This window comes from Dermacentor andersoni, chromosome 3 (assembly GCF_023375885.2).
Source record: "Dermacentor andersoni chromosome 3, qqDerAnde1_hic_scaffold, whole genome shotgun sequence".
NCBI lineage: Eukaryota > Metazoa > Arthropoda > Arachnida > Ixodida > Ixodidae > Dermacentor > Dermacentor andersoni.
In genome coordinates, this window is record NC_092816.1 from 9,167,977 (window position 1) to 9,191,264 (window position 23,288).

General features: G+C 47.8%; 1 protein-coding gene across 1 annotated transcript in view; it reads right to left on the bottom strand.

Annotated features, from left to right (window-relative positions):
- Positions 1-23,288, bottom strand: part of LOC126520778 (echinoderm microtubule-associated protein-like CG42247) — a 265,801-nt gene that overhangs the window by 49,760 nt on the left and 192,753 nt on the right. Inside the window, exons 15-16 of the mRNA XM_055061096.1 lie at positions 6,643-6,768; positions 2,292-2,448 (exon numbers count right to left, since the gene is read on the bottom strand). Of these exons, the coding sequence (XP_054917071.1) occupies positions 2,292-2,448; positions 6,643-6,768 (283 nt within the window). The remainder of the gene's footprint in view (positions 1-2,291; positions 2,449-6,642; positions 6,769-23,288) is intronic.

The following is a 23,288-nucleotide window of genomic DNA, read 5'->3' on the forward strand; positions in this document are numbered from 1 at the left end:
CTTCCGAACACCGTACTTTTACGCATTGATTCGTTCTTGGTGAATATATGATAATGAACTAGTGATGCAACTAAGGTTTAAAAAGAAGATGCAATGTATTACCAGATATCCACGGTGCCATTGGCAGAAGAAGTTCAGAACGTGCCTATTAGCGTCACTTTACAAAGTAAGAACGCCATATACTGTACCATAAACATGTATCATCTTTTGATAGGTTTTCGGTATGTAGGGTCCGGCGTTCACGGTATAAAGAAAGAAGTAAACAATTGGTTTTTTTTTCCTGGTTAACAACAAAGGATCAGTAAAGGCAAATTTAACGCGGACGACAAGAGGGAGCGTCGCTGGGAGATTTCATGCGTTCCGATGCAGGCACTAACCTGGCACGTCAACGTCAGGCCGTCGCCCTAGCAGTCTTTAGACATTCTTTTTTTATTTGAATCCGCTTTGCCTACAGCTGTAGCAAAAGCTGTGTCGGTGTGGAGGGTTGTAAGGCACACACAGGGAGCTGTGGGGGAGCCCTGGCCTGGGGTTCCTGGAAGCCTCGGTGCTGTATTCACTGCGGCTCATGAGGAGAGTTGACGGTAATGCGCAGCCGCAGTATGGTCATGTCTTATGTAATATTCATACCCGCCGTGGTTGCTCAGTGGCTATGGTGTTGGGCTGCTGAACACGAGGTCGCGAGATCGAATCCCGGCCACGGCGGCCGCATTTCGATGGGGGCGAAGTGCGAAAACACCCGTGTACTTAGATTTAGGTGCACGTTAAAGAACCCCAGGTGGCCGAAATTTCCGGAGTCCTCCACTACGGCGTGCCTCATAATCAGAAAGTGGTGTTGGCACGTAAAACCCCATAATTTTTTTATGTAATATTCATTAGATCACTGTACCTGCGAGATATTACGAATAATGCCTCACACTCGTGTACCATAAGAAGCGCATTCGTGTACCAAATGAGCTTTCTTATGGTGTTTTTCACTGGTCGATTCGGAGCAGGATTTCTTGCTCCGCGGCAACGAATCTGAATTTCACTGGTCGACCTGGAGCGGTTTCGCGCTTTCCACGGGTCATTTCGGATCAACTCTTACCGCGCCGCATCGCTCGCACTTACTCCGCCGGCGAGGCGTGGATTCGGGCAGAAATAGCTCGCGTCGCTTCCGTATTCAAGTGAAATCGGTACCCGGTTGCTAGCTTCGCAAAATGGCTGCGTTCGTTGCTGCTGCAGAGCTCGCGTTTAGCGATTAGAGCTCGGACGACAGCGATTACGAGGTGACGCAGGTGCTGTACGAAACTTTCTATGCACGTTGTCCGTGCACAGTCCTTGAGTGCACGACATGGAAATGACGGAATTCTCCGACTGCCGCGGTCAAATTACGCACGGGGGACGGCGAGTTTGGTTGCAGTGGAAACGTACAGAGCGGAAGTCGGACATGGTTTCCGGAACCGGTTTGTGTGACGCGTACGCAGACTTCCTGTGTCATCCCCCGCGGAGCGTTCTTGCGCTCCGCTGGCCTATTCGGATTCGCTCGAGGATTTCGGCGGCCGCTCCAGATCGACCAGTGAAAAACGCTATTAGATCTTGCGTAGTGACATCATCATACGTCGTTGTGCATTTGATCAATTGCTGCTCAAAAACTTTGTTTTTCTTTGACACAAAAAATTACCAACTGAATAAAGCAGGTGAAAGTTAATCTGAAAATATATTCACCCAAAAATGTGAATTTTAGGAATGAAATAAAAAACAAAAAAGTACGTTAATTAAGCCGGGATTTCAAGAAAACAGAAACAAGCAACGAAGAGCCCTAGTTAACCAGTCTTCTATATTTATCTCATTCAGGGCTTATCTTCACAAGAAATCAAACAATTCCTGCGTCAAACCTTAAAGAACATGTATTTTTTTTACTTTTAAGCAGACCTCTAAATTTGTAGAGAGCTCTTTTCTTCTTCACCTTATGTGCGCTGTGCCAACTACATACTAGCAGTTCTTGGAATTAAGTACGCGATATTATCAGTAAGAGAAACCTCACAATGAGCGCCACAGCTAGTGAAACTACATGGCGATAAGCAACCCCTCCATCGTATACTAGGTTATTCTTTTTTTTCTTTTTTTTTTTTGCTGTTTCACGAGCTGGTCAAACTATATGCTGCATTTTCTTGAGGTACATGTCGATGCGACCGTGACGAGTACTTTCCATTATTTCTTTTTTTTTTTTCTAATTATTCGATGCAAATAAATGAGTGCACCAGATTCAATCCCTCCACCTGTACACATTTGACGGCAGAAGCGCAGCTCACCGGGCGAGTAGGCGAGAGCGTTGAGCGCGCTGTTGGCCACGCTGAACGTCGCCAGCACCGCCCCTGTGTCGGCGGCCAGCACCGACACGCGTCCATTGGCGCAGCCCACGGCCAGCGCAGAGCCCCGCGGGTGCATCGAGGCGGACAGGCACTCGGACTGCAGGACAAGGCTTCGCACTTACACGCTTCGACGAAGTCAGTTAGGTCTTACTACGGTGCCACCAGCCGAAACACGTGTCTAGCAATGTAGTGAGTGCAGCTAGGGTGTTCGAGTTCGTATAACGCTTGCACCGCACGATCTGTCCGTACGACTTCCTGATCTGCCGCGGTGGCATCGCGAGTGCGGTGTCGCACAACTGATAGCTCGAGGGTTCGATTCCCTGCCGCGGTGGCCGCATTTCGATGCCATCGAAATGCGAAAATGCTCGTGCGATTATATCTCTATGTGCAGGTCGAAAAAAAAAAGAACAGCTAGACAAAATTAATGCGGAGTCCCCCAATATGACGCGGCTCAAAATCGGATCGAGGGCTTCGTACGCAAGACCCCAGAACTCAATTTCATCCGACCTACTGCCGCCGCCTTCGTGTTTTTTTTTTTTTTTCATTCTCTTTTTCTGGACTTTGCAGTCGTACTAAACAACCACCACTGATCTCTAATGTTCATTGCATATCTTGCTGAGGCTAATTTCTTGACCTAAAGTTCGGTTAAGGTGTAATAGTCACATTTCTTTTGTTGAGATAGCAATTATATGGACTTTCCAGGCGAATTCTCGCCGTCACCGTTGGCGCGAGTTTCCGCATGAAGTGCAAGTGCGATAAGTTCCACGCGCCGTTTCCTGTTCGTGTGGGAAAAAAGTCGCACTTTCGCCAGAAAGGCGAAGCCCCGATTGCGATAGCAAATTAGCAGATAGCTAGCTATACGAAGTAAGGATGGTAGTTTTATCGGTGGTATAAACTCTTAAACATTCGCTTGCTAACTAAATAAACAATGACATAATATGTAAGCACGACTGAACGAGGACGTAGAAAGAAACAGACGCACAGAGACAGCGTTGTCTCTGTATGTTTCTTTCTACGTCCTCATGCAGACGCGCGTACACATTCTATCATGGATTCAGACCAACTTGCACGGCAACTTGCTTTAACTAAGTTAACAAGCATGGCGTCACGCGCGCAGGTAAGCATGAACACATCTCACTCGATGTGAGCGCGGAAATTCGCTGTCAAAATGCTGGAGCCAGGAATCGCGGCAGCAGCAGCGATTGAATTGACCTTCGCGCATCTCTGGCTTCAACGCGAACGAAACGTCGAAAGCACAGTGCATACGAAGCAACCAGCACCACGCACACTATGCAGACATTGCAGGTTGTTTTGAAGAGCACGGCCGCGCCGTAATCAGTAGCCGCATACATACAGCAGCCGCAACATACAGGGTCTGTTCTGAAAGTAGTAAGACTGGTTTTTTGCTGGGCGAACGGGCGGACAAGAGCCGGTTTGCGCACACAGGATCGGTGAAGGGGGATATTGGGAATGCTGGGAAAAATCGGCAGTCGTCTCTCGGCCATTGAAGAGAGCAGGTCGCTTGCACTGTGAACCCCTGTCGAAACGCCTCGTCATGGAGAATCATGGAGCGCTTACTGGATCAGCGATACGTGATAAATTTTTTTTGTAATGCTTGGTAAAACGGGCAAAGATACTCACGACATGATTAAGGAGGCCTACGGTGATGCTGCCATGGGTAGATCAGGTGTTCTTGAGTGACACAAGCTGTTTCGAAAAGGTAGGGAAAGAGTGGAAGACGACGACCGCTCCAGACGCCCTTCGACCAGCAAGACCAACGAAAATGTGCCGCGAGTGAGAAGTTTACTGAACAGTGATCGTAGGATGAGTATCAGAATGATTGCTGATGACGTGAGCGTTCCTCAAACGCAAGTTTTTGAGCTCGTGACAGAAAACTTAGCCATAAGGAAAGTGTGCGCGAAGTTCGTGCCGCGAGTGGTTGTCAGAGGAGCAGAAAGCCAACCGGAAAGCGATCTGCCAGGATCTTCTTCATCATGTGAATGAGGACCCCGACTTTTTGGACAATGCAGTGACCGGTGACGAGACGTGGGTGTTTGATTACGACCCGGAGAGCAAGCGGCAGAGCTCAGAATGACCTACCCCTTCTTCCCCAAGCCCCGAAAAAGCACGAATGAGCGAATCCAAGCAAAAGTATATGCTCATTTGCTTTTCGATCGACATGGAGTAATTCACAAATTGTTCGTACGACCCTGAAAAACATTTAATGCAGTTTTCTATGTGGAAGTCCTCAACAGACTGCGAAAACGCATTGTTCGTGTCCGCCCAGCCATCGTCAACAATTGGCGGCAGCACCATGAGAACGCGCCGAGCCACACAGCGTATCTTGCCCAGCACAAGGTTGGCAAGGCTGCCTCAGCCCCCCTACAGCCCCGACTTGGCCCCACCAGACTTTCATCTTTTCCCGAGAATAAAATCGACGCTCAAGGGGAAGGATCGATAGAGGTGGTTCAACAGGCCATGACGAGGGATCTTGAGCAGGATTCCGGTTCAGGCGTTCCTGGATACGTACGAAAACTGGAAAACTCTTTGGCAGCAGTGTGTAGATGCGGAAGGGTGCTACTTTGAAAAATTCTAATCGTTTTTACTATTCTCATGAATAAATCTAAAAAAAACGAGTCCTGCTACTTTCAGAACAGACCCTGTAGGCTTGTTTGTACGGCATCTTGTACTTTATTGTAGCGCAGGCAGAACGACGGACACACAGATAAGTAAATTAGACAACACACAGCGCTGTCTGTTTACTGTGCCTGTCTGCCTGTCCGTCGTTCTGCCTGGCTATAACGAAGTAGAAGACGCCTACGTATCTTCGATGTAATCTGCGGTGGGTGCAATGTTTGGCAAGCCGTGATATCTGGTTGCTTAAAGTGCGCTGTCTTCCCGCGCACCTAGTGTTGGAGTTTGCGAAATCTTAAGTGTCGGACACACGTTGAAGCGAGAGGCAGTGTTTGCTGCCCGAGGCTGGCATTCATCACACCAGCGTTGTGATAGCGCGTGTTCGCGGTCGTCGGGTGAGATGTGTGCACGTTTGTCTTTGTGCTCGTTACATTGTGCTTGTTAATTGAATTAATAAGGAAATGCTTAGAGCAATTCATATGGCCGATAAAATGCGAACCTTACTTCGTGTAGTTGTCTAATACAGTGCTATCACTATCAACTCTTCGCTTTCAGACGAAACTGAGACCTATTTTAGTCATACTAACTTTATTTTTTAAGTGTTAAGTGCTAAAATTGTGTTAATAAAACTGTAGAAACTAACAATGAGACTATATAAAATAAATCGAGGGAAAGTTCAATACCTAAATCTCAAAATCTGACACAGATGAGTACAACACTTACGCGAAGTGAAAGCAAAGTTGGCATGAAAGGATACGGGGAATGAAATTATAGTTGATGCTATTTCTACTTAAACGTTCCGCAAGATCGCGATATCATATCTCTGCAAATTCATCGACCAACTTTGTGCAGGTCAGTCCTGTGCCTTCAATAATTCTGCAGTGCTATCCAACTAATTCTTCTGCACAAAAGACGTCTGCGAAAAATACTCGGTAGGCATGCTCCTCCGCAGTTGCGGCACTTGGGATGAAAATAAAAAATAAAGATTTATTCCCGGCACCTAGGGTGAGAGAAGAGAGAAAGAAACGCTTATTGTTCGAAACAGTTTCCCGAGCGAGGCCTAGTACCATCCTGAAGTGGGAAGGATCCTGAGTCCAAGAACCCTCTGGCTTCTACTGCTCTCTTGGGCCTGGCGACGACTTAAAGGGTCGCAAAATGAGAGAGAGAATGGTCTTTGTTCCTATGGCTATACAAGAAATGACATGTTCGTCTGCCTTCGCGAGTAGGCATTCCTCTTTAGAGAAAGCAAGCTTCCCAGGCTGGTGACGTTAAGGGGATGGTATCGTACGTTCGATATATCGCGAAAACATTCAGTTTTTTGTTCGATATACTCGAAGCAGGGCCAATGCCGCCTAATATATGGTCAACATGTCTCCCGTTGACACTGCATTGTCCCTGCTTCCTGCACTGCCAGGCCGTTCTCAGAATTGGTTGAACGTAACGGCTATAGTTCAATATCCCCAATGTCAGGCTTACTTGTTGCCGTTCAGTGCCGAATTACCTGTTAAATACCGCATAAGTCACCCGGCGTGTACATATTTTGTATTTTTGATGGAACCCCAGCTCCCAGTGTCTTTCAAGGTGATCATAAGCACTCGAAAACAGCCAAAGAATAACTGCACCCATGTGGCATGTCACATCGAAGTGCTACACGCACCTCGACCGGCGTCATCCAGACAAGGCTAGAGACGTTCCAACGGCAGACGGCCCTGTCTCGGCCAACGGTAAAGAAGATGTTTTCAGTCGGCGATACCACAACGCTCACAGTTTCACGACAGTGGCTCTGAAAGCACGAAACAGAGATACCACACTTCAGCTTTTCAGCACAGGAAAATGTTTGCTTACGTTCTGCGCACACAGATTACAGTCATTGTAACCATATGCAATACGAATAAAAAGACAAGTTGCCAGGCACGAGAGTAACGTGTAATTGCACAACAGGACGCACGAGAGGGCATCTAAATCAAAGACAATACACCTTGACACGGTAATGACTGTATCGTTCGGAAATAATAATGATACAATGCAGGTATGCCTACTCTCAATACAAAATTTGATATTTTCAAATTAGGTAGTTGTAGTAGAGCAAAAATCGCAGAATTGTTGTTAGTGTAGCTGCTCAATTTGCTACTGGATCATGTGAACACCTTGACTGGTGTTCGTCAAAGCGACTTTCACCAATCACCAAGTGGCGTAGAAAGCGTAAGAGAATATAGAAAACACGTATATATTTATACTCGTGCAAACCTTCCCTTAAATTAACCTTGGTAACATAATGATTCTGCACCCACTAATGCTTATGTTCATAGCTTGCTCCACGCACATACCGTTTTACTTGAGTAAAGGCCTGCCTCCAATTAAGCAGCTACATACATGGATTCTTAAGGGAGAAGTTCTGACTCCGAAAGTTATGAGCAAATTTTCCTAGAATGTAAGCTGGCCGGCGTGTGAACAAAGTAAAACGCAATACAGTGTTACTTATAGCAGACTATTCCGAACTGCTTTAGGTAATCGTGCAGGAAACAAACATCAAAAACTCGTTCTTGTGGTGTAAGGTGACTCGCGTCGTCACCTACAACAACACCACATGATTGTTGATTGAGGTGCACGAACCCCAGGCGGTCCAAATTATTCCAGAGTCCCTCACTACACCGTGCGTCATAACCGATCGTGATATCGGCACGTTAAACCTGATAATTTTTTTAAGTTCCAGATACTCCTCTTCGCATAAAAGATAGCCACAAGAACGATACAGGTCGGCTTCAGGTCAGCAGAAACGGAATTCGTTTTACAAATTAACGACTATAATTAAATATAAACTAAGATTTATTTTCTATTCTAAAGTCGCCCTTTCGGCCGGGGACTGTGCAATTTCGCGCGTACCCCGTTATCGCGATCGAACACCAACGGATAAGTGGGTATCGACGTTGCCCATAGCCATTCTTGTTGAAAACGGTGCTGAAATCAATGTCGAAGCCGCGGCATTAACCAGAGGACAAGTTGCTGTCGATCGAATGAAAGCGTTCGACTCGAAGCATAAGTGATAACAGTTGCCGCGGAAATCGTGCAGGTCCAACACACACGTTAGAATCTACGAAAAGCGATATTTTCGTGAAGTGTGTAATTAAATGGTATAAAACTAAATGCGATGCCTATTTAGTGTAATTCAATAGAATATGCAATCTCATGAAAGGCTGATGTTTATACACCGCACTAGTGATATTTTTAATGTCCTGCAATAATGTTTATATGGATGCAGTAAACGTCGTTTACAGGCTGCGTCAAAATACAAACAATGCGGATGCACGCTGTGGGGACGTCGGAGCAGTCATGTCAGAGAGACTCTGTGCTCTATTACATTATGGATGGATGGATGGACGGATGGATGGATGGATGGATGGATGGATGGATGGACGGACGGACGGACGGACGGACGGATGGATGGATGGATGGATGGATGGATGGATGGATGGATGGATGGATGGATGGATGGATGGATGGATGGATGGATGGATGGACGGACGGACGGACGGACGGACGGACGGACGGACGGACGGACGGACGGACGGACGGATGCTATAACCGTCCCCATTGAAACGGGGTGGTGGGTTGCGCCACCAAGCTCTTCTTATTGTATTGGCTAATGTCCTACCTATTCTAAAAAAGAAAGAAAGAAAAGAAAAAAAAGCACAATAAATTCCTGTAACGAAACTTTCTGAACCATAATTGTGAACTTTGTTTGAGTACGCCTCCGTTGTTTGTCGTTTCCCTACTTTTCTTCCACCAATCTTAATATCGCCTCTTACCAATCTCTATTGCGGACATGTTTACTTTCACCTTGCTCTCGCTAAACCCAAGGGCTTCAAGGAGAACAGAGGTGCCTGAATTGACCGCTGGGCAGATACCTTCACAATCTAATGAAACATGAACCATTGTTTCCCTAGCTTTCTCGCAGCAAGCACATGCCTCGTCTTCCTTGTTGTACCTAGCATTATCAGTGCGTGTTCTAAGGCATCTTGATGTCGCTTCGAAAAGTAAAGAGCTTCCCTTTGAGTTATCATAAATTGTTTCTTGATTTCATTTTTTCCTCTTTTGTAGTTACTCATAGCGGGTTTCTTTTCCATTGCCGCCACCCATGAAATTATCCCAGCCTCTTTGATTTGCTGCTTCACGTTGTTTGTTCCCATGTTGCTCATCACACAGGTCGCATACTTGCTGGTAAGCTTCCTAGTTCTTTTCCTCCACTGTGAATCGATGTTTTTGCTGTATAAATACCTGAACATTTCTCCGGCCCATTTGCTTTCTTCCGTATTCCTCAGTCGTTCTTCATAATCAATTTTACTGTGAGCTACCCTCACTTCAAAACATGTCCAGCCCATACCCCCTGCACAACTTCATTTGTAGACTTCCCGTGAGCGCCCAATGCGAGACGTCCCACTGACCTTCGGTTCCCATCGAGTCCTGATTGTACCCCTGATTTAACGCAAACAACCGCATTTCCAAAAGTAAGTCCTGGAACCATTACACCTTTCCACATACCTCAAAGCACCTCGTACCTATTGCATCCCCATAGCGCTCTGTGCTTCATTATGGCTGCATTTCTCTTCCCCTTCACTGTTATTGTTATTCCCTGTGTTTCCATATATCTATTGCCTTCGTTTATCCATATACCAAGGTATTTATGTTCTGTTACCCGAGGTATTTCCAGGCCCTGTATCGCCACTGTCTGTTCACTGTTTTCATTGAATACCATAACACCTGATTTTCTAACACTAAATTTCAGACCTAAATTGTTGCCTTTCTGTTCACAGGTATTAGCCGGACGTTGCAAATCACGTTGCTTGTTAGCTAGCAACACAATGTCGTCCGCATAAAATAAAGCTGGAAGCTGGAAGCTGCTGCTCTATTACTGTACCCGCCTGTTTGTATGAGAGATCACACCCGATATTACTTCCTTCTAGCGCCCTCTCCATCCTCACCATCTACATCATAAACAGCAGTGGGGATAAAAGGCACCCCTACCTCACTCCCATGGTGATATCAACTTTTTCCTCGCTTCTCATTCCTTCCCATTCAACGCAAACGCTATTTTCCAGGTAAATCTCTCTCAAATCCTGCATACAATCGTCGCCCAAACCTTACCCTTTCAGAATACCCCACAAAATTTTGCGGTATACCTTGTCATACGCTCCTGTAATGTATAAAAAGACCACATATAACGGTTTCCTTTCTACTCTGGCTATTTCAATTGAGTGAGTAAGGGCAAATAAGCTATCATTCAGACGCCTACCTATTCTTAAGCCATTCTGAAGTTCTCCCAATATACCATTATTCACCGCCGGTGCTTGCAGCGTTAATTTAATTGCCAGCATTGCCAACCTGTATATTACCGATGTAATGGTCAACGGTCTAGATAAGTGAATTCTTTCTTCCCTTTAACTTCATCAGTTAACTTCCTTCTACTTTGTCATCAGCTATCTGGCGTTCGTCTATCTTGTAAAGTGTTTCTACTGTATTCAACAGATTCCTTACTTTTCGGTCCTAGTTCATTAATCAGCCTAACGACTACCTCGTCTAGCCCTGTGGCTGTGTGCTTAGGAATTTTCTCTTCGGCTTTCTTCCAGTTGAAATCAGTCAGCACCAGCTCCTTTTCCATCCGGTTCTTTTTCACGCTCTGTTTTTTCTCAAGTACAACCTCGTCATAGCCTTGGAAAGATTAGGCTGTTATTTTTCGGATGTAATTTTATGTCACGTCCCCTTGCAGTGTGTTTCCATCTTCGTCTAGGATATGTGCTTGTATTGTGCCAGACTTCCTGCCTAATAAGTTGATGTGGTCCCAAAATATTCAAGGAGTGACCTTCTTTTTCTCACTTATTTCTGACAACCAACGGCCACTTTTACTTTTTGTCTTTGCTTGAACCGGTATTTGAACCATAGCTTTTTTTCCTCCCGGTATATTTTCCATTTTCTGGCTACTTCATACTGTGACAACTGCGCATTTTTTTACCTGCCTGTGCTCTCGGAATGTCTTCTGTCGTTCGGCGATCGCTTTTTGTATCCCCTTGTTCCACCAACTTTTCGGTTTCTTTTTAGCTTTCCAACGAGCATGATGCTTCTATTTCCGTATTTCTGTCGTTTTTACACTTAGAAGATCACTAGATCACTCTCCGAGTCCGATCTTTAGTCGCTCCGGGACGGCGCTTTTGCAGCCGGGGGTAGTGCTACGGAACAATATGTGCGATCACGAAAAGGCGAGCAGTGCGAAGACGACGACGACGATGAGAAGCTAGCGCGGGCTGTTGCCTCTTGTCCAAGCGCAGCGTATTTTCTTGTAAATATACTTGTACATAGCTTTTCGTTTGCGTCTTCCTACGTAACAATATTCCCACTCTTTATTTGGCCATTTGTCAAGTTCTTCCTCAACTCATGTGACTAGATCTGTTATTTGTTCAGTGTTCAAATTTCTACTGGCCATTTTGAGCTCCTTGCTGACTTTTCCACCTACATATCCCATTTTCAAAATGAGCGTTTATGAACACTCCCTATGCCGCTCTACGCTTCCTCGTCAATGACCATTTCTCTCAACTTATCACGAATTCCTTCTGTTATCAGACAGTAATCAATGGTCGATTGCTGGTTTTCCACTTCCCACGTGATCTTCCCCTCATATTTAGGCACTGTATTCGCGATAACGAAATTAAGTTGCTCCCAAAGATCTAGCATTGACTTCCGGTTGTTGACGGTATAGCCATCTAGATCCTGTAGGTGGGCATTCATGTCACCTAATAAGATAATTTCGACATCATTCCCGAAACCCTTAATATTATCATTTGGGCATTTCACTAACGCTTGATTCTTCTCTCTGCAATTATTTCCAGTCCACAAATACGTTACGCCCAGCCAAGTTTTCTTTCCACTCATTGCACAGAATAACCAAAAATGCTCTTGACATTTTGAATTTACTATTTTCCATTTAGCTCCCTGATGAATTAGCATTCCGACTGTCTCTCGCTTTCTTTATGGTTTAGTTCTGTTGAACCCTTGCCAAACATAATTCTCCATCACTGGCGGCTCTTCCCGTTCTCTAAAGTGCGTTTTTGAAACCAGGTATACCCCTATTTATTCTCTATTTAACTGCTGTTCCATCTCTACCCACTTTTCCTTTCTTCTGCCGCCCTGCATGTTTATGTAGCCTATTGCATGGCGAGCTCTCTTTCTTGTTTTCTTCCTTTATCTGTCATTGACGGCGATGCTATACTGAGGTTCCCCAAGGCGACCTTCTTCATTACTACCTACACTAGCCTCTTGAGCGCTCGTGGGCCCCCAAAAAAGCAACCGCGCGACCAGCAAGTCGCCAGGCCACTTCTCGTCCAAGCCTGTGATTGAAGTGGATTCCGTCTCCTTGAAAACCACCACACCTTCTCACTTCCCTGTTTACTTCTACAACTTGGAAACCATTCTGTCGGCTCATTGGCCACATAGCCTCATTAGCAGCCACAACGGCTCTTTGTACGTGACTGCCACGTACAGGCACCTACGGCACCGTGCACACCACCATCTGCACCTGACGGGACAGCTCGCGCAAGTCGTCTACCCAGTTCGCCAATCGCTGGGCTAGCCCTGTCCCTCTTCGCCTTAGGACGTCATTTAGCGCACTTCTCGTGCAAGCCTGTGATTGAAGTGGATTCCGTCTCCTTGAAAACCACCACGCCTTCTCACTTCCCTGTTTACTTCTACAACTTGGAAACCATTCTGTCGGCTCATTGGCCACATAGCCTCATTAGCAGCCACAACGGCTCTTTGTACGTGACTGCCACGTACAGGCACCTACGGCACCGTGCACACCACCATCTGCACCTGACGGGACAGCTCGCGCAAGTCGTCTACCCAGTTCGCCAATCGCTGGGCTAGCCCTGTCCCTCTTCGCCTTAGGACGTCATTTAGCGCACTTCTCGTCCAAGCCTGTGATTGAAGTGGATTCCGTCTCCTTGAAAACCACCACGCCTTCTCACTTCCCTGTTTACTTCTACAACTTGGAAACCATTCTGTCGGCTCATTGGCCACATAGCCTCATTAGCAGCCACAACGGCTCTTTGTACGTGACTGCCACGTACAGGCACCTACGGCACCGTGCACACCACCATCTGCACCTGACGGGACAGCTCGCGCAAGTCGTCTACCCAGTTCGCCAATCGCTGGGCTAGCCCTGTCCCTCTTCGCCTTAGGACGTCATTTAGCGCACTTCTCGTCCAAGCCTGTGATTGAAGTGGATTCCGTCTCCTTGAAAACCACCACGCCTTCTCACTTCCCTGTTTACTTCTACAACTTGGAAACCATTCTGTCGGCTCATTGGCCACATAGCCTCATTAGCAGCCACAACGGCTCTTTGTACGTGACTGCCACGTACAGGCACCTACGGCACCGTGCACACCACCATCTGCACCTGACGGGACAGCTCGCGCAAGTCGTCTACCCAGTTCGCCAATCGCTGGGCTAGCCCTGTCCCTCTTCGCCTTAGGACGTCATTTAGCGCACTTCTCGTCCAAGCCTGTGATTGAAGTGGATTCCGTCTCCTTGAAAACCACCACGCCTTCTCACTTCCCTGTTTACTTCTACAACTTGGAAACCATTCTGTCGGCTCATTGGCCACATAGCCTCATTAGCAGCCACAACGGCTCTTTGTACGTGACTGCCACGTACAGGCACCTACGGCACCGTGCACACCACCATCTGCACCTACGGGACAGCTCGCGCAAGTCGTCTACCCAGTTCGCCAATCGCTGGGCTAGCCCTGTCCCTCTTCGCCTTAGGACGTCATTTAGCGCACTTCTCGTCCAAGCCTGTGATTGAAGTGGATTCCGTCTCCTTGAAAACCACCACGCCTTCTCACTTCCCTGTTTACTTCTACAACTTGGAAACCATTCTGTCGGCTCATTGGCCACATAGCCTCATTAGCAGCCACAACGGCTCTTTGTACGTGACTGCCACTTACAGGCACCTACGGCACCGTGCACACCACCATCTGCACCTGACGGGACAGCTCGCGCAAGTCGTCTACCCAGTTCGCCAATCGCTGGGCTAGCCCTGTCCCTCTTCGCCTTAGGACGTCATTTAGCGCACTTCTCGTCCAAGCCTGTGATTGAAGTGGATTCCGGCTCCTTGAAAACCACCACGCCTTCTCACTTCCCTGTTTACTTCTACAACTTGGAAACCATTCTGTCGGCTCATTGGCCACATAGCCTCATTAGCAGCCACAACGGCTCTTTGTACGTGACTGCCACGTACAGGCACCTACGGCACCGTGCACACGACCATCTGCACCTGACAGGACAGCTCGCGCAAGTCGTCTACACACTTCGCCAATCGCTGGGCTAGTCCTGTCCCTCTTCGCCTTAGGAAGTCATTTAGCCCACCTGCAACTACGACAAGGTTGCCTCCATGGGCATTAACCGCGAGCTTTGTTTTTGCTCGCTCCATGACAGCGCCCAAGACCCGCCCTGGAAACCTATGAGCCGACATTATGCCTGCAGCGTTTATGTAGCGTTTCACAGATTGACAATGCAGCACACAGGCGCGCGCTCTGTACAGCACTGCTGAGTCGCTCGAAGTTCCTTTTGTAAGTAAGCACCCGATGGCACAAGAATGGGGTAGCCCAAATAGAGAAAAGCCATACACTGACATTATATATATCAATATAAATATAAATATATATATATATATATATATATATATATATATATATATATATTGTAACGTGGATTGCAGACGGAGTCGTACAAAATAGACGCTTCTGTTTAATGGCGGACCAGGAGAAAAACGTGCAGCTCGCGCGCTTCCTCGTCTTTCATGGCGCCGACCTTTGCGCGCGCCGTTCCGCGGTGCGGGAGCCCCACATCGTTGTGTCAATTGCCCTCCCATGCGAAAAGCGACCGTCTCGGTCGCGTCAAAAAGTTATTTTGGCGACAAGAAATGGAGCTCCTCAGGTGCATCTCGGCGTTCACGTACGCGCATAGTAGGGTTTCATGCGCACTACATGAACAACTTCCGCGCGAGGACGACGACGGAGTGAACCGGGGTCAGAACTGCAAGGGACGACTTCGTAGGTCACGTCACTGAGGCGGCGTGTAACCTTGTAGGCACCAAAATACCGGCGGAGCAACTTTTCCGGGAGTCCACGGCGACGGATGGGCGTCCAAACCCACACGAAGGCGCCGGTATTGTAATGGACGTCGCGTCGACCCTGATTGTAGCGAAGGGTGTCGGTATGCTGTTGGCTCCGGATACGATGCCGAACAAGCTGGCGTGCTTCTTCGTCTCTTTGTACGAATTCTTCCGCGTGTTCGCTGGGCGGGCTATTATCAACCAGAGGTAGCATGGCGTCAAGCCTTGACGTGACGTGGCGCCCATATACAAGTTCGAACGGCGTAAACTGTGTAGTCTCCTGTACAGCAGTGTTATACGCGAAGGTTACATAGGGTGAAATCTCATCCCACGTATTGTGCTGTACGTCGATATACATGGAGAGCATATCAGCCAGCGTTCTATTGAGACGTTCAGTTAATCCATTGGTTTGAGGGTGATACGCAGAGCTCTCGAGGTGAGAACAATGCGTCAGCTGGAGAACGTCCTCCATAATTAGGTTCGGCTGTAAATGCTGCACCGCGGTCGGTGATGAGAACAGACGGTGCGCCATGTAGTAAGACGATGTGTCGTACAAAGAACTTGGCCATTTCATACGAGTTTGCTTGCGGAATAGCTTCGGTTTCGGCGTACCGGGATTAGTAGTCAGTAGCGACGACTATCCATTTGTTGCGCTAAGAGGTCACTGGGAATGGCCCAAGTATATCCATTCCTATTTGTTGGAACGGTGCTTGAGGAGGGTCCACAGGGTGGAGAAAACCAGCGGGTTTAACTGGTGGTTTCTTGCGGCGCTGACAATCACGGCACGTCTTGACGTACCGTTGCACAGAAGAAAAAAGCCGGGGCCAGTAATACTTCTCGCGTATCCTTGCTAATATCTTAGCGAATCCCAGGTGTCCCGTACATGGCTCATCATGGCAGGTTTGCAAAATGTCTTGGTGCAGCGCCGACGGCACGACAAGGACGTCATTTGGACCGCTCGTATTTGGACCGCTTCCGCAGTTTTTCTTGTAAAGGACGTTGTTGTGCAAAGAGTACGTGATAAGCCGCGCACGATGCGACCGAGGTAAGACACCTTCAGCTCCTTGAAGGTGCTCGATCAGCGGCAGCAGCTCAGGGTCAGCGCACTGGTGCTCAGCCATCTTTATGGCGTCAATAACGCCGACAAATGGAAAGTCATGGTCAGGGTCCGAGGACGTCGTAGGAAGTGGTGCGCGTGACAAACAGTCGGCGTCGCTGTGCTTCCTTCCAGATCGGCAGACAACTGTAATGTCGTACTCTTGTAAGAGCTGGCTCCAAATGGCTAGTCTGCCTGAAGGATATTTGAGGTTGGCAAGCCAGCACAGGGCATGGTGAACGCTGACAGCCTTAAAGGGTCTAGCGTACAAGTAGGGTCGGAATTTACCAATTGCCCACACAACCGCTAATCATTCTTTTTCAGTAGTTGAGTAGTTTTTCTCAGCCTTGGTAAGACTGCGGCTTGCATAAGCAATGGGGCGTTCCGCACCAGCTTGCCACTGCACAAGAACTGCGCCGAGACTCGTATTGCTGGCGTCAGTATGAATTTCAGTGTCAACGTCTTCGTCGAAATGAGCTAGTACTGGGGCCGCTTGCAAGCGCTTGCGCAATTCATTGAGCGACTGCTGCTGCTCGTCCGACCAAACGAAAGGCACATCGTCGCGTGTGAGCCGTTTCAGAGGCTCAGCAATTCTCGAGAATCCCTCGACGAAGCGCCTATAATATGCGCACAAACCAAGGAAGCGTTGGACAGCCTTCTTGTCTGTGGGTGGCGAAAACTCCGCTACGGCAGCTAATTTGTCGGGGTCTGGTCGTACGCCTGTAGGACCAAAGACATGGCCAAGAAATTTGAGCTCTTGGAACCCGAAGTAGCATTTTTCAGGCTTGATGATGAGGCCGGCAGTACGGATCGCCGCGAGGACACTCTCGAGTCGTGCGATATGTTCGTCAAACGTGCTCGAGAACACGACGACGTCGTCCAAGTATACGAGGCAGGTTTGCCATTTGAGTTCAATAAGCACGGTATCCATCATCCGCTGAAATGTGGCAGGTGCTGAACAGAGACCGAAAGGGAGAACTTTGAACTCATAAAGCCCGTCAGGTGTCACAAACGCTATTTTTTTTACGATCGTGTTCATTGACTTCGATTTGCCAATACCCTGATTTAAGATCCAACGAAGAAAAGAAATTGGCATGTTGCAGACGATCCAATGCGTCGTCGATGCGTGGCAATGGATAAACATTGCGCTTGGTAACACGGTTCAACTTTCTATAATCTACACAGAAGCGTATATATGGTGTGTTATCTTTCTTTCTAACACTAAAGGGAAGCCCACGGGCTTGGGGACGGTTGGATCACGTCGTCTTGGAGCATCTCTTTCACCTGATGCTTGATCGCTTCCCTTTCCACTGGAGACACTCTGTAAGAATGCTGACGAGCAGGACGTGCGGACTCGTCCGTTATAGTGCGGTGCTTTGTGATGGACGTGCGCCGTACTTTGGACGACCTTGAAAAACAGTCCGCAAATTCATTCACGAGACTCAGTAGATGGTGTTTCTGATGGTCTGGCAGAGCAGCGTTAACGTGAATCCGTTCTTTTAGGCTGGATAACTTAGATTGCTGAGACGATGCGATTTCCAATGTGCCAATGTCAGTAAGATCCATGATTTCGCGAAGAAATGCGATTGTCGTTCCTCGCGGTAAATGCCAATATTCGTTGCTAAAGTTTGCTAAGACTGGACATTTGTTGCGCACCTGAGGAAGCTCTCTGGCTATGCAAATGTGGCGCTCAAGAAGCAGAGGGATGTTTGCCTCCGCAATTCCTTCGGCGTCGTCCTCCATGTCGCATCGGACAAGGGTAAGCACGCTGCTCTTGGGTAGAAACGTGACGTGATCGTCAGATACGTGAAGCGCGATGTCACGGTCGTTGCCATTGTTCGCTATGGCTTGCGTAGTAGCGAAGCTGACTCTAGACTCTTGCAAGTCGATGATGGCACCGTTCGCCTGAAGGAAATCCATACGAAGTATAAGGTCCTTCGAACATTCAGGAAGAATGGCGAAGTCGCCGATGTACGTGAAGCTCCGAATGTTGGCTCGTGCCGTGCACCGGTCCATTGGAGTTATGAGGTGCCCTCCTGTAGTACGAATCTGAGTCCCGGTCCATTGCGTCGAAACTTTGTTCAGGATACGCGCGAGATTCTGGCTCATAACAGACGTGTCCGCACCCGTGTCGATTAACGCCGTGACTTCGTCTATCATCTGTGGTAACTGGTACGTCGCAAGATACTGGCACCGAATTACACTGCTTTCTCTGCGTCTCAATTACGTAATCTCGCGGTCGTCTTAGTGGAGGATCTTCATTGTTCGCAACGTCAGCGACCTCACCTCCGCAGGTCGCTGGACTCAGTTTTCACGGGAGGCAGGGCGGGGTGAGCGACGCCTTGTTGCGCTCGGCGTGAAGACGGGGCTCGAAGACCTGTTTCGGGCGGGTAACGGTGACCGGGGGACACGGAATCGTGGGGCAGACGAGGTCCTGGCGTCCGCGAGGTAGGCTTCAATCTCCAAGGGGCGTTCACCATTGCGCGGGCACGGCGCATTCAGTGAAAATCCACGGAGCCCAGCTCGGCGGTAAGGACACGCCCTGTAGAGGTGATCGGCTTCACCGCAATGAAAACACAAGGGCCTCCGGTCTGCAGTGCGCCATAAGTCGCTCTTGCGGGGTGGTCGTGTTTCAGACATGAATGACGTGCGGCGAGTCCTGAAGTCGCCAGTCGCTTGTTCAACGGCGCGCACACCATGAAAATCCGGGACGTCGCGCACATCGTAAAAAGTCGGGGTCAACGAACTTCTCGCAGCTTCCGCATACGACAAGCGAGGCTGTGGCTGCCGTACCTCGTGCTGTGGTGTCTCGCTTCGCTCCGGGACTTGTACTGCCTGCCTGATTTCCGCCCGGACGACCTCAGCCAGAGAAAGTCTCGGTACCGATACTGGAGCCACCTGAAGCTTTTGAAGCTCTTCTCGGACAACAAGCCTAATGAGCTCCCGCAAGGCGTCGGTATTGTCCAAGGGTATAGCGAGAGGGTCACGCGATAGGGTCGACACGTCGCGGTTGTACTGCCTTGTTCGCTGCTGCAATGCCTTTTCCATGGATATTGCTTCGGCGAGAAACTCTGCAACGGTCTTTGGTGGGTTGCGTATCAGTCCACCGAAAAACTCTTGCTTGACGCCGCGGATCAAGTTCCTGAGCTTCTTTTCTTCCGGCATGGATGGATCCGCGCGTCGGAAAAGTCGGCACATATCTTCCACGAACATTGCGACGCTTTCGTTCGGCCGCTGCACTCGCCTGAATTGCAGATTCAGCTCGCTCCTTGCGATCGAGGCTGGCGTATGTCCTGATTAGCTGCCGTCTGAATTCGTCCCATCTCGATAGGGCCGCCTCACGGTTCTCAAACCATGTCCGCGCATAGTCCTCAAGGGCAAAGTAGGCGCTGCGTAGCTTGCGCTCTGGAGTACAGCCGTTAAATTCTGCGACACGCTCAAAGTGACCGAGCCAGTCCTCAACATCTTCGAAGGTGTCCCCATGGAAGGATGTGGGGATTTGCGGCTGGTTGAGGACGACCTCGGACGATGCGGTTGAGGAAGAAGACGGAACTGAGGTACTCATCTTTATGACTCGATTGGTTAGAGGCTCGTGCTCAGGTGGCAGTCCTTGAAGTCGACGGCTTGTCCGTACGTGAACTGGAGTCAGCTCAACCGGACTTCGCACTGGGCTTGTAGGCGGTGTTCGATCTGGGAGTGGTAGCATGTACCCCACACCTCCACCAGAAAAATGTACAGTAGATTGAAGATAGAGTCTTACAAAATATACGCTTCTGTTTAATGGCGGGCCAGGAGAAAAACGTGCAGCTTAGGCGCTTCATCGTCTTTCCTGGCGCCGACCATTGCGCGCGCCGTCCCGCGGTGCGGGAGCCCCACATCATTGTGTCAATATATATGGCTTGACAAAGGCTGGTCCACCAGCCAAAACATCAGTGACATATACTGTGCTAAGTCAACGTACGTCGTACTCTCTTTTCAATTTACTACCGGGCCCAGCGTGATTTCTTCAAGCCACAACTGTGTGTGTGTGTGTGTGTGTGTGTGTGTGTGTGTGTGTGCGTGTGCGTGTGTGTGTGTGTGAGTGTGTGTGTGTGTGTGTGTGTGTGTGTGTGTGTGTGTGTGTGTGAGTGTGTGTGTGTGTGTGTCGTCATCATCATCCTCATCCTATTTATGTCCTCTGCAGGACGGAGGCCTCTCCCTGCGATCTCCAATTACCCCTGTCCTGCGCCGATTCCAACTAGCACCCGCAAATTTCCTCATTTTGTCGCACCACCTAGTCTTCTGCCGTCCTCTACTGCGCTTCCCTTCTCTTGGTACCCATTCTGTCACACAAATGGTCGAACGGTTATCTAATCTGCGCAGTATATCACCTGCCCAGCGGCACTTTTTTTCTCTTAATGTCTATTAGAACATCGTCTATACCCGTTTGCTCTCTGATCCAAACAACTCTCTTTCTGTCTAAGTCTTAAAGTCAAGCCTAGAATTCTTCGTTCAATCGCTCTTAACCCGGTCCTTAACTTGTTCTCAAGCATCTTTGTCAGTCTCCAAGTCTCTGCGTCATATGTCTGCACCGGTACAATGTACTGATTGCATACTTTCCTTTTCAATGATAATGGTAAGGTCCCAGTCAGGAGCTCACGATGTCTGCCGTATACCATCCAACCCAATTTCCTTCTCACGGTCAGGGTTTCCTGTGATTAGTTGACTTAGGTAAACGTACTCCTTCACATACTCTAGAGGCTGACTTGCGATCTTGAACTCTTGTTCCCTTGCCCGTTATTTATCATTATCTTTGTCTTCTGCATATTAATATTCAGCCCCACTTTTACACTCTCCCTGTTAAGGTCCTCAATCATTTGTTGTGACTCGTCCGCAGTGTTGCTGAATAGAACAATGTCATAGGCAAACCGAAGGTTGCTGAGGTATTCGTGATCGATCCTTACTCCCAAACCTTCCCAATTTAATAGCTTGAATACTTCTTCCAAGTACGCAGTGAATAGTATTGGAGAGATTGCGTCTCCTTGGCTGATCCCTTTCTTTATCGGTATCTTCCTACTTTTCTTGTGTAGAATTAAGGTGGCTGTGGAATCTCTGTAGATATTTTCCACGGTATTTAGGTGAGCGGCCTGTACTCCTTGATTACGCAATACCTCTGTGACTGCTGCTATCTCTATTGAATCAAATGCTTTTTCGTAATCTATGAAAGCGATATAGAAAAGCTTATTGTACTCTGCCGATTTCTCGATAATCTGATTAATGACATGGATGTGATCCATTGTAGACTATCCTTTCCTGAAGCCAGCCTCCTCCCTTGGTTGACTGAAGTCCAATGTTGCTCTTATTCTCTTGGAGACTATTTTGGTAAATATTTTATATAATACTGGGAGTAAACTAACGGGCCTATAATTTTTCAGTTCTTTAACGTCGCCCTTTTTGTGTATTAGTATAATGTTTGCATTCTTCCAGTTTTCTGAGACCCTTGCATTCGGTAGACACTTCGTATAGAGAGCCGCCAGTTTTCCTAGCATTATGTCTCCTCCAACTTTGATTAAATCCACTGTTATTCCATCCTCTCCTGCCACTTTCCTCGTTTCATGGCTTGCAAGGCCCTTCTGACCTTATCTCTAGTTATAGAAGGAGTTTCAGTACACTGTTCATTATTGTTTCGAATAGAGTACTCCTGAGTCCTCTGGGTACTGTACAGGTCAGTATAGAATTCTTCCGCTGCTTTTATTAAACCTTCGAGATTGCTGATAATATTATCCTGCTGATCTTTTAGTGCGTACATCTTCGTTTGTCCTATGCCACCAAGTTTCCTCCTCACTGATTTCAGGCTTCGTCCATTTCTTAAGGCTTCTTCAGCCTTTCTCGCGTTATAATTTCTAATATCCCTTATTTTCGCTTCGTTGATCAGTTTTGACAGTTCCGCGAATTCTATCGTATCTCTTGAATTGGACACTTTCATTCTTTGTCGTTTCGTCATTAGGTCCTTTGTTACTTGGGAAAGCTTGCCAACTGCTTGCCTTGGTGCATTGCCTCCTACTTCAATTGCTGCCTCTGAAGCCAGCCTCGTTACGGTTTCATTCATTACCTCTATGTCATCATCATCATCATCATGATCTCCCTGTTCTAAAGCTGCATATTTGTTTGCAAGTACCAGCCTAAATTTGTCTGCTTTTACCCTTACTGCCCCTAAGTTGACCTGCTTTTTCTTGACCAATTTTACTCTTTCTGTGTTCAAATTGAGGTGAATCCTGGCCCTCACTAACCTACGATCCCTGCACTTTACCCTACCTATCACTTCTACATCCTGCACTATGCTGGGATCGGTAGAAAGTATGAAATCAATTTCATTACTTGTTTCACCATTAGGGCTTTTCCAGGTCCATTTTCTGTTGCTACGTTTCTTGAAAAAGGTGTTCATTATTCTCAGCTTATTCCTTTCTGCGAATTCTACCAGCATCTCTTCTCTAGTGTTTCTATAATCTACACCATAGTTGCAATTGCCTGTTCACCCACCTTTTTTTCCTCACTTTTGCATTCAAGTCACACATTACTACTGTATACCGCGTTTGCACTTTTCTCATCGCAAATTTAACATCTTCATAAAACTGATCTACTTCCTCATCGTTCTGACTGGACGTTGGAGCGTAGGTTTGTACTACCTTTAATCTATACCTCTTATTGAATTTGATTACGACTGCTGCTACCCTCTTGTTGACGCTGTAGAATTCGTCAATGTTGCCCGCTATGTCCTTATGAATTAGGAATCCTACCCAGTATTGCTTCTTATCCGGGAGACCTCTATAGCAGAGGACATGGCCGTTATTCAGCGATGTGTAAGCCTCACCCGTCCTTCTAATCTCGCTAAGGGGGATAATATCCCAAACAATGTCTGATAGTTCTTCGAAGTGTCCTGCTAAGCTAGCCTCACTCGAGAGAGTTCGGGTCTTAAACGTTGCAAAGGTCAGTTTCCATTGGCAGCCGGTCTGGACCCAGAGATTCTTAGCACCCACTGCTGTGTTGCAAGTCTGACCGCCACCTTG